Source organism: Wasmannia auropunctata, unplaced genomic scaffold (genome assembly GCF_000956235.1).
Source record: "Wasmannia auropunctata unplaced genomic scaffold, wasmannia.A_1.0 LD335975.1, whole genome shotgun sequence".
Taxonomy (NCBI): Eukaryota; Metazoa; Arthropoda; class Insecta; order Hymenoptera; family Formicidae; genus Wasmannia; species Wasmannia auropunctata.
The window spans coordinates 185,962-198,240 of NW_012026915.1; the positions used below are offsets into that span (position 1 = coordinate 185,962).

Consider the following 12,279-nt stretch of genomic DNA (forward strand, 5'->3'; position numbering starts at 1 on the left):
TCTGCCTTGCCAGCCCGCTCAGAGATATATATAAGAGACATATATATACTCTTCCTATCTCTTCGCTCTCCTTCTTCGACAATAATTTTCTTCCTTTTTTTCTTCCTTCTTACGATCGTATCTTTCTCTCGTAAATACGAGCCTTAACTGTGACAGGCACCAGATTGAAACCTTCGATAAAAATTAAAGACTAAATAATTCTTCATAGGCCCCCCCTCTCCGCGCGCGTATCCACGAATGGGAGAGAAATCGACCCTCGAGGGCGTTTCTTCGTGATTCGTGCTTTCTTTTTCCCGACACCCGTTACGGGGGCCCTTATCTCTGGCAGCCGTATCTACGGGGGAGTACATGCACCCTCGCGTGTCACGCTCGCGGGATATAACGCGAGCCTGCCCTCGAACGGAGTTGCCTCGGGAAAGAAAAAAAAAGGAGAGAGAGAGAGAGAGAGAGAGAGAGAAAAGAGTAAGCTCTACACGAGCACTTTAAAGTCGTCCTACCCTCGGCGGTGCCGGGGCTTTGGCTAAAGTAAAATAAATATGCAGAAGGAAAAAAAAGATGAATTCCAATTTGGCGCATATTTCATCGGAATAAAAAGCTTCGTTCACATTGTTATTCGAAATAACACTCGTTATCCTCTTCCTCCCCCGTCGATGGCAACCGAAATCGCGAAATAACGAATACGACTCTGAATGGAGAGCGCCGTTCCCGCCCGTGACGTTCGATTAACCGCATTAGTTTCTCCTCACGAACGGCAAGAAACGATGGGAACGGCCGTTCGCATATAAATTCATCGCCGTCGCGACGTCGATCCCTCCTCCCGCCTCCCTCTTCCTCCCGCTCTCGGTTCACCCCCGGTCGCCTCCCGGCCGACCGCGACGGGGGAGGATCGGATCGATCGGAAAGTTTGAGGGGCGCGATATAAAAAAAAAAAAAAGAAGAAGAAGAAGAAAGTCCAAGAGCTTCGAAATAGATTTCAATTTACGATCCACGGGCCCGGCTCGACTTAAGGGCGCGGTAAATCCCGCGCTACTTCACCCAACTTCCCCGCTAACTTTATCGGCCCTGACTGGAATCAGAGGTAGCCTTGAACCCGCGCCGCCTGTAAGCTCCGTCATCTTATAATAACCCCGGCATGCACGCCGAGTCTCGGGACACACACTTGCTCTACATTCCGCATAACTATATACCCCTATTGGCGAGAGAAGAGGGAAAGGGAGGAAGGAGCGGGGGGGGGGCGACACCGAGCTTTGAGCGACTTTCGTGCGACTGTCGGCCGCAAAACAACGAAACGTCTGCTCCGCCGCCTGTTTCAAGGCGCAATATACCGTGTCACTCGCGTCGCGTAATCACTCGAGTCGCGTATATAACTTTCGAGGAGAACACGAACACGCGGCGCGCGGAGGTAAGGAAAGACAGGCCGGAGAGCGCGCGAATGAAGAGTGAAACAACGGTTTCCTATAACTGTGCGCGAAACTGTGCCTCCGCGCTATATCAAATATTGATATATTCGGGCCGAATGACGCGAGAGCTGCAAGAGCGAGAATTATCGGGTTTCATTTTTAATCACGATTATGACACAATGAATACTTTTAGCGCGCGAATAAAACCAATCCGCTTTTTTTTTTCTTTTTATTTCGCCGGAAAATTGAATTAATATATTCGATCATGGAGCTCGCAATGATGCCCCGAGGGGATTATTCAATCGCACCTTTCTTTCCCTTTCTTGTTATTTTATGCGCCATAAAGTCCAAGAAGTAAAAAAAATTGCGAGACTTCCCCGCCGCCGCCGCCACAATGAAATCCAAGATGGATCTTGGAAATTGGTGATACATTACCGAGGCATGGTCAACTTGCCTGATAAAGTTTGCAGCATGAGCCGACCTTCCTTCCCCCGTTTGGGGAAAAAAATCGGTCAATATCCTCGAAAAATGTGCATACACGTGAACTGGGCAGAAACGTTGTAGTTTTTCTTCGCTTACATCTAAACGCTTCACGGAACGAAAGAATGAAGGCGGAAGGGCGGTGAGAAAAATGAGGAAAGGGTGGTACCACGTGCCGGCAACCAATAAAAACGCGAACACGAAACACAACGGGCTGCTCCCCGATCGTGCCCGCGCGGTTGGTTGCGAAAGTTGCGCGATGCATCGCCGGATGTCGTTCGCGAAATCGCGGAATCGCGTCCGCGGGGCCTCTTCGAACACTCGGCCTTGACCTCGCCGAACACAAGGCGCAAGGTCCAAGGATACATCCGGCGGGGGTAAGGCTCAACCTCGAAAAAGAGTCACGAACTGCGTTATTGAAACCCACCCCAGATAGTATCTGGCGAACCGGACTATCGCGTAATCGGTTACTCTTAATTATTATGGTCTGCATGAGCGATATGCCACGGCAACTCAAGAGATGCCATCGCCTGGCCCGTTTACGTATTTTTATACGAGTATGGGCACTTGGCACACAATTTATAATACGGGGTGTTCCTCGGTTGAGCGCAACTTCCGCCGAGCCGTGGATTCCTCGATCGAGGAGGCGAACGTTCGTCGCAACTTTCCAATTTTTAATATTTTATATTTGAATGAAATTTTCGAATTAAAAAGTAAAACCTATCTAAAATTAACACAATACGATTTTATTATTTCTTTTCTCTATTTCTCCTTGAAAGCTTAATTCTCGAAAACACTTCTCGATCTTCACTTTCAATCGCTTGTTACGCAAAAGCTGCGATCGCCTCGATGTGCGATATAAAGGAAATCAACTAAAAAAAAAATTGATCAAGCAATCCGTAATTTCAAAGTAAGTGACGTGGAACACTCTGTATATCTAGCGAAAGAAATAAAGATAGTGTAGACGGGGAACGTTCTATGTTTCGTGACTTGATGATTTAATAACCGCCGCGCGTTTCACATTCATTTTATATATATATTCATATATAATATTGTATATCGTTATACGTTTCCCGACTGCCGCACAGTACATTTCATTGTGCGGCCGTTAAATGTTAATGACAAACGGCGAATAGTCTGGTTACACGGCGAAACGTACAACACGGGCGATCCCTGACGATCTATTGCGAGACGTTTACTGTGCTATAACCCGGCTCCCCCGTCGCGACCCATCAGCATTTACTGGGCCACTCTGAAAACTCATTACACCTGGGGCACCGCGGGTTTATGCTCGATGCTTCTTTTTGCCGACGTTGACGCGTTTTAAGCGTGCCGTTGCGAGCGGGAAGTGCCAATCGCGTCGAAGACCACTGCGAGAGAGCCGAGTCGTTGCTCGCGTTCGTTGAATAAAGAACGGTATTAAAATAAGCAACTGCAAACTGATTCGTCATTCTTAAAATTTTGCCCTCGAGACAGGGATAAGGACAGATTGAGCTCTCCATGTCACGTGTCAGGATAGACATCAATTTTATAGCGGAGACGGCAAATTTTGCCGACGACGGGCTTCCACTCTTATACGATCGCAAATAGTAATTTCGGAAAATGGCCCGCGGTTTTAAAGCGTCCGGCCCGCGGATCCCCCTTCGCTCTGAAAGGCACAGTCGACCTAGTTTCGCGCAGTGCTGGATCTTAGTGCATTCCGATCCCAGCCGTCTTCCGTGCCACTTCTTTCTCTATGTCGAGTTCGTAGCGTTGTTTATATATAAGAACGACTGCTAACCGCTTTATATAGCCCTGAGGAGAGAAGAAGAGGATAGAGCGCGGCGTAACCGTGGAACTATTGCGGGGAAACTTATCGAATCGATAATACGTCCCATTTTCCTTTCTCTCACCCCTCTGCCTCCTATATTTATTAACGATCACGTATTTATCATTATTTTTATTTTAAAATATAAGCGCATGCAAGCAATACAAACAAAAAAATTATATCTCGTACGATTATATTATCTTCAATTACTTTGCGAGCAAACATCGGCGAACTCGTTTCTACATTTTCCACGAACGCTTCTCCGCAACCATTAATTTGCTTTTTTGCGAATAATATTCCCGTAATCGTTAATCCGGCTGCATTTGATCGTGTCTGTTTACCAATCTCGGGCCATTTGTATATAAAACGGGAGCTCGATCAGCTCTCGCATTGCCCGCTAATTGGAGACACTCTGTGGGACAACATGATCCACTGACGGTTATGAAATAACTTCCCCTTTTCGGTATCTTGGACAGTAAACGATATCGGCGCCGCCGAGTGCACACTCGGAAATGCGCTCGCGTTTGTCGATAGTGGATAGCTTTGACGGTCTCCACCCACGTCCGAGAAATAGAAAGAGAGAGAGAGAGAGAGAGAGAGAGAGAGAGAGAGAGAGAGAGAAAGAAAGAGCACGGCGATGCACAAAAGTACAAATTGTTATCTCACAGATAATGCGTCCGGCCGGGAGCTTCAATTGTAGGAAAGGCGACCGTTCACGTTAAAGCGCGCCTCATTTAATTCATTCTTTTGTCCCCCGCGCTCGACTGACGCGCGCGTTAAGCTCGTAATTGGCGCGAGGATAAAGCCGAATACATTCCCCCTCCCCGATCGAAGCAAATTGGTTCGGCGGATTAAATAAATAATTAAGGCCGCTATTTCTCTCCCCCTCCCCCTGCTGCCCCCCTCCCCCCGCCGATATCCGTTGACTGACAATACGGGTAATTATCGACAAAATTCGAAATTAGAGATGAAGCGCGACAATATTTTCCTAACAAAAGAATTATACTCCGTGTATTCGATATAAACCGTATATAATGATACATATAATCATTCTCCGTATTTATTAAAGTCCAAATTGACTCGGATAATCTGGCGAATTCTTGGCGCGCTATTATGTTAACCGCTGCCTTCGGATCCGCAACGAAATTGTGACCCGTAACAATTGTATTACAGAAGATCGTATACGTGTATTGGAGAGGCGAGGAATATCGATAAGTCCTGATTGTATCCTCCGTCGCCACATAAAAGTTCACACACGCCGGCGTATCTCCCCGTCTGCAAGTCACAAGGATCAAATATCGTACTTTGGAAATCCACGTGGAGAAAGAAATGTTAAACCTGATGGCAATCGTCGTCGTCGTCGTCGTCGTCGTCGTAGTCGGGTTTGCGCCCTCCTTTCACGACCCTATCCCGATATCGATTGCGCGTCCTCGAGAATTCTGTGTCTCCGAGGATGGCCCTTTATACAAACGTTTCGCGTATCGCGTATTCCGTGCAAACGGAATTTGTATTCCGGATCGGAGTATATTCGGCTTGGGAGAGCGATTCTGCGCCACCTGCCCACTTTCGCCGAACTCCTTTCTGCATCTCTCTCGGGAGGGGAGGAGGAAACGTCTCGTTTAAATCATAATTATTGAATTATCCGTATCGACTCGATTGCAAACGAAGTCGTCGGTTCAGTGTGCAGTCCGCCCAATCCGCGGGAGAGACAAAGGCACTTTGTCTCTCCCGGCGTCGCGTGTGTAACACACGAGCGCGATATTGGATAACAATTTTAATCTCGTAGTTATATTACGTTATTAACAATTTATTTTTATGTTTCATAACCTCAATTTCTATGTATATAACACACCTACATATAGCTTCTCCTTTTCATAGAGTTTACTCGAGCGTTACACATATTTCTATTTGATACAAACAAATGCAAATCTATGTATGTATTTATAATATACAAACTTAAAACGCGGAAGAGATTCATATAAAAGTACTTTCACAGAATAACAGAGCATACTTTTATCTTCCTGCATGAATTTCGCTTATATTCGCGCTTACATATTGCCGCGCCGATATGTAGAGCAAGTTTAGCGCGATGTACTCCGGCGATGCAGATATCAACGAGCGCGCGAGTGGTATCAGCTACAAGACACTACGTATGCATTAAAGCATCAAGTATTAAGGGCGCCGCTTCCGCAAGAGCTTCGGTTACGCGTTAAGGGAGAAAATTGGGGGGAAAACTTCCTGCCGGTCCGACAGGCGCCGCCGACCGAGCGTACGAGGCTTCGTCTCGTTACCATTTAATAAGATAATTAACGACTCCGCGTGACGGACGAGAACATTCGTGCGCGATGCTCCGTCGCCATCGCGTCGACGTAATGTATTAAAAGCCCACATGCTATGCACAAACACATGCACACATGTACATCCACCCACATACACACACACACACACATCCCGTCTCGCTTTCTCTCCTTCTCTCTCTGTCTCTCAATTAATACTGCGAAAGTTGTCCTGCAACTTTGCATCCTCCGCGTTCCACCGGGAGTTTTCTAAATAATATACCATATGCGACGCTGCCGACCGTCCCGGAGACTTTTGCCAGTGCACTTTGACCGCTTTGCGCCGCGATTCAACGCGACGTGGATCCGTGCCGTTCTAACTCGGTCGGCCGTCGACTGTTGCGTAAACTCGCGACCGCGACGGCGAGTCGTCGAGAGCCATCGTCGCTTGCTGTAACAGTCCCCTCCCCCCCCGCCCTCTCTTTCTCTCTCTCGGGCAAAATCCTCTCATCCGGAGGACGAACGCGCATTATTGAAACGTCAGACCGCGAAGCTTTTATCCGACCGCCACAGGCTTTCTCGCCCTTCGTATTAACTCCGGAGTATTATCGCCCGGCGCAAAAAGAACGAAAGCGAGGGACGGACGCCCCGGCGTCAGCGGGTAAAAGCTGCTCGATTTTTCGCCCCCGCAAACCACCCGCCACGCCCGTTCCGTTCCGTGTAAGGGTGTAATCAACGTGTAAGCAATTATCCCCGGGGGTTCCGTGCGTCCGTACGTTTAGACCGAATTTAATGGTCCGCGCGCGCGGGCATTTTTGCGAAGGAACTCCATTTCCACTCGCAGAAACTACGGGCGGTAGTCGTTCGACCTCGTCGAAATGTTTACGTACCGCGAATGTCACGGTATTTCGGCAAAGCTGTTACCAACGTTCAAATTCACGGCTATACACGATCGTTCTCCATATAGCCGCTCTCTTGCGAACAGATATATACGATCGCGTCGCGATATTAAAAGACTTAAAAGTCTCGTGTTATTATATATTAGAGCGAAACAGAGGCGCCGCGATTGTACACAACTGAGAGCAACGCGCGATCGAGAGGTGGATACTGAACATATACATATTATTTATATATCGCGATACGTCTCTATTTCCATCCCGTCGGTTATCGACGAAGTTCAATATTTAGACGGGCAACATCGATGTGGCAAGCGCCGACAGACGATAAACATTTAATGCTTTTTAGGATATGCTTTATAGTGGCCGAACAATATTGCCACTGTGTTCCATCCCGTCTTGTACTCTTGTCGCCCCTCTTCTTCTCCTTCTTCATCTCCTTCTCCACCTCCTCCTCCGCCCCCGCGCGTCACTCGCACTTGTATGAATAATTTATGCTCCTACACACACCCGGTACCCGAGTTCGGTCAACACGACGCTCGCATAACCATGTTTCCGGCCCCATATCAATTTTGCTGCGACAAGGCAGGAAGACAATTAAGATAGCGCGTTGTTAGATAACGACTATGTTCCCCTTCAAGTCGTCAAGAGAGAGAGAGAGAGAGAGAGAGAGAGAGAGAGAGAACCGCGGTCTCTCAATTTTTCCCGCGCCGAGATTGCGCGAGAAAATGGAGGAAAGAAAAAGAAATTTACGCGAAAGCTAATCCCTCGATTTTCTTTTCTGAAATGACCGCGATCAAAATGCGCGACCGCAAACGAAGCGCGGATTAGACTTTCGATCGAGTGCAAATTTATAATCGGGGCCGAAACGAACGGCGACCGAATGAATTCGGCGCGATGTTTGAGTTACCGAAATTGAACCTTTAAGTTTCAAGCGAAATGATAACCGGTTGATCCCGGCTGAGTCGCTTAGCGAACAAACCGATAATCATTTCGGGCAAACTGAATTCGGGCTGGCTGCAAAATTGCGCGATGCAGTTCGACGATCTGAAATATCTCGTCTGTTTTTCACGCGTCTTATAAGTTAGCAGAATAAAATAGAAGCAGAATCAATTTTAATATATTTATTTGTTGCTAAAGAGTTGGCAAAGAAAACATTTGTTGTTAGTTTTTTTTTTAATGTTCCGCTAAAGAAAGATAAAGTTAGTGGGACAAGAAGCTGAAAAATGTATACCTATGAAATTTTGAATAGCGAAAGATTAGAAGGACTCGTTCATTCATTTGACATTTAACATTAAATATCAATGAAAGATACTTTCGATAATATGAACAAATTATCGTTTTAAGCGATTTAAACGAAAAAAATCGCATTAAGAGAAATCCATTTTAGAATGATCGCATATCTTCCTTATTCTTCATAAGGTAACATTTCTTTCCTTCACGATTAGCGTTAAGTTTTAGAGGATCGACGATAACTTTCCGATTGCTACCTCTTCCATTGCGCAGAGGCACAAGCGCGAGCGCGAGGACAGTAGTAAAGCTTTACGAGCGCGCGTTACGAAAAGGACTCATTTCTGGAGAGGAAAAACTTGCAAAAGTGAGAAAAAAAAGCGAAAGAATATTAATGCAACGTCGAAACGATTATCGTAACGTGCTGTTCCACCCGGCTTATAACATTGCCGAGAGAGAGAGAGAGAGAGAGAGAGAGAGAGAGAGGAGGGAGGGAGGCGAAGTCGGACATATAAGAGCTGAAACGAGCCACTTTGCTCTATGGACGTGGAAATGGCTGTTCTTTCACGGCGCAAAGAAACGCACTAATCGCCGACGGAGCTCCCATTCGGCTAACATTCGAGCAACTCATTATCATTAATTTGAATATCCGCGAAGTTCGTTTACGGAAGGCGCGGAAGCCGGAAAGAAATTCTTTACGACAAATTTTAACAACGCCAGTTAGCTCTAATCTCGGGTTTATTACGCGTGCATACTCTACCCCTGAATTACCAAATAGTGCAGTAAAAAAAAAGTAACCGTTTAATCTTAAGAGTCCGTACGATGTTATACTTTCGTTGCTGAAGTCTGGCATGGTTATACTAATTTAGTTATTACTCGTGCGCGAAAAGCGATCGTATAGTTTTAATCCTAAATTGGAGGAGCTCATGTAATGGGCGAAAATAAGGAAAAGAAAGAGGAATTTAACAAGGCGATTAAAGCGTTTTAAATATAAAACGTATTCTTGAACGTTAATTAATTAACGGCCCGAGAACGCTATTACTGGGCTAAGATATTAACTTCAATTATGGTTCCCTTCAATCGCCATTAAAATTACACTTTTATTTCAAACGATCCGAGTTTTATTAATAACGTCAAAGGCTCTTGCGTAATTCAATAATTAAAATACGTATTTTTTGATACACGCTATAGTACACAAACGCGCTGGAAACGAGAGAAAGAGAAAGAGAGAGATCTAAGCGGCTGTAAATTGCCATCATCCGATTGACTGACCTCATTCCGCGCACAACTTATTCGTGTGAGGATTTAGCCGCCCGGTGATTGTGAACAATCGAGGGTTATACGTCGATCAAAGAAACCGTACGTCGCGAAGCCGTACGACCGAAAAGAAACCTGGTCGCATCAAAGGAAGACTCCAACGTGCCTACCCCGTCCTTCTCCCAATTATTCAAGCGCAATTTGATCCTCCTCGCCGTCAATTCGAGAGAGACGTCGCGCTTAATAAAAACTATTAGATCCCCCGCCCGTAATTAATTGCGCAGTCGCGGAACAATTGAGAGAAAAACGCGGATAATCTCAAGCGAAGAAAAAAATTATATACACACTTCCGTTTTCTTAAGATAATTAATAACATAATAACTTTAAAAAGAGCGGGTCTTTTCAGTAACAAATAATTTCAAAAATATGCATATCAATCTTTCATGCGAGGCACGTGGTAACCGTTAATTAATTTTCCGATAGGTCAGCGCGCCTCGCGTTTTCTTTTCTCGCGTTCCGGATTAAACGGCCCCATTTTCCCCGGTACACGGCCGCAGTTCATCAAGCGAGTTAACGAAGCTCGAGGCAAGGCGGAATTTCGCAGAACGTCGCGTCTCGACTTCCGCCCCTTCCCCTCCCCCTCCGACCCGCCGCTCCCGCGTACCTCGTCTCTCGGCCAAATTCTCATAAATTCCGAGATTGTCGAGGGAGAATTCAAAGCGATTTGAGAGCAAGTGCCTAATAGACGTCGCCTCTCCCGTCTCACCGCTTAGTCGTAGATGACGTAGATAATAGTCGATACCGGAAGTATCGACTATTATCTACGTCACCGCCCGCGCGCGCTTCCCCGGTTCGCTTTTGGCACACGTGTCGCTCCCCCCCCCCTCCTCCTCCCTTCCCCCTCGAGTGTGGAGGAGGAGAAAAAGAAGAGAGTGCGGACAGAGAGAAATTGCGGTGCGCCAGGCGTCTGGTCGTCGAATGCGAATCCGCAACGCGGGCTAGGGACGACGCCGGGGATGGGATGGGGTGGGGTGGGATGGTGTAGCAGGCTCGGGTAGAAGATGAATTACGCGGCCGCGGCCGCGCGCGCGGGAGGATGCATGAGACGCGCGGACGACGGATGGCGCGGCGGACACCGAAGGAGCGAAAAAGCGTGCGAAACGAGCACGGGCGAGAAGAGGGATGAGCGATTCCACCCGCCGGCCGCCACGATCGACGTGAAATAAATTTAAGGCCGATTCCGCTGACCATCGATTCCGACGCGACGAGAATATGCTTGCGAAAAATATGCTGCAGCAGCAGCAGCAGCAGCAGCATGCGGCTGCCATACGGGCGCGCGCGTGCACGCGACACATTGATTTGATAGATGTTATCGAGGATTCATATACCTACTCCGCCGCGGAGGAAATGTATTTGAGCAAATGAATGAACAAGTACACAAATAAAAAACCGTTTCGCCGTTTTCCGTATCCGTAATTAATTGTAATTTTATGTTAATTATCTCTCCATTATCGAAGACGTTCATAACGATTAGAGAGTTGAAGCCGAGTGCTTCAGCAGCTCTTCTCCGATCGGTTATCGGAATTCCGGCGTAATGGAACAATTATCCCGTCGATTGGAAGCAAATCAGACGTCGTGGAAAATATTATTTTACGCAAAACCTTTCTCTCTCTCTCGGATCGAACATCAGTTATTTTTCGACGTTTTTAAAGGGCGACTCCGTAATAAACTTTTTCATAAAAATTCTTCGGAACGAAGTAACGCGAATGCGCATGGCTCATTGATCCCGCTAATGAAACTTGTATTGCAGAAAGTAATAACTGTCAATGATACGTGTGTAAAAGGCGAGCGATAGAAGGGACCGTGAAAGGGAAGGGAGGGGGGAGGGGGGAGGAGGCGATAGAAGGAAATAGGATCGAATCGATCCGAAGTAGCCGAGAGTAGGATTTATTACGTTCCCCTATTCTGCGCTTCCAGAACAATCAGCGGACGCCACAAAGGAGGCCGTCGCGACGAACTTAATTCAAGGATAATTGATCAAGGAGCGGCGCGCGCGCTGCAGGGACCGAATTTTCGATTTCAATTAAAGCGCGCGCATATCTTATAACCAATTGATCAAGGCCGAACCTCTCTAGCTCGACAGTCGAACACACATCGCCCGAGATTCCGGCGTTCTCCCGGCGAAACGCGAGTCGCCGAGAATCAGAGTTTGACCGCGGAGTCGAAGCTTAATTTAGAGAACGAGATTTGAGGAGAATTAAGTCCGAGAGACTCTGACTCACCGGTGACCGGAGCCTCGATGTCTATCATAGTCTTCTCCGAGCGTAGAAGCGCGGCTCCATCGTTGATTATACGAAGGGCCGCGGCCTCGTCGATCCTACCTTCGAGGATAAAGTGTTGCTTGAGGACCTCCGGCCGCGGGGATCCTGTCCGTTCGTCGAAGACTTCTGCCACTGTCATTTTGTGCGACGGTGGAAACGGGACATCTGTTGGACAAAACGAGCGAATTTACAGTGAGGAGAGTGCATACGAAAACAAATGCAAATATATATATATATATATATATATATATATATATATAATGTCCTGAAGCTATAGTCTTTTTTTTTAAATTGCTAAATATACAGTGTATCGCATAATCGATTGAAAAAAATTTTTTGAACACTTGATAAAATTTCTCTCTTCACCGCGAGCAAGCCTTCGCGCGTAAGAGCGGCGAGATTATCTCCCGATCTCGCACGGCAGTGGCATTAATTACAGCCGTGCCGCCGCTCGCTCAGTAATCCCAGGTGACAATTAAGTGTCTTTTTTTTACGAGATACTAGCGGCACTACAAAGCGATACGTCGCGGATAAACACACGGCGTGATCGTGCCTAAATATTGATTGAATAACTTTGCGCGCAAAGCGAAGCGCCGTACTCCCTCCCCCCCC

The 12,279-nt window shown here is 46.9% G+C and overlaps 1 protein-coding gene across 6 annotated transcripts in view; it reads right to left on the reverse strand.

Moving 5' to 3' along the window:
• LOC105454786 (serine/threonine-protein phosphatase 2B catalytic subunit 2-like) overlaps nt 1-12,279 on the reverse strand; it is an 80,013-nt gene that overhangs the window by 65,478 nt on the left and 2,256 nt on the right. For all 6 annotated transcript variants that reach the window (XM_011697668.1, XM_011697667.1, XM_011697666.1 and 3 more), the window contains exon 2: nt 11,629-11,832. In XM_011697668.1, the coding sequence (XP_011695970.1) occupies nt 11,629-11,832 (204 nt within the window). The remainder of the gene's footprint in view (nt 1-11,628; nt 11,833-12,279) is intronic.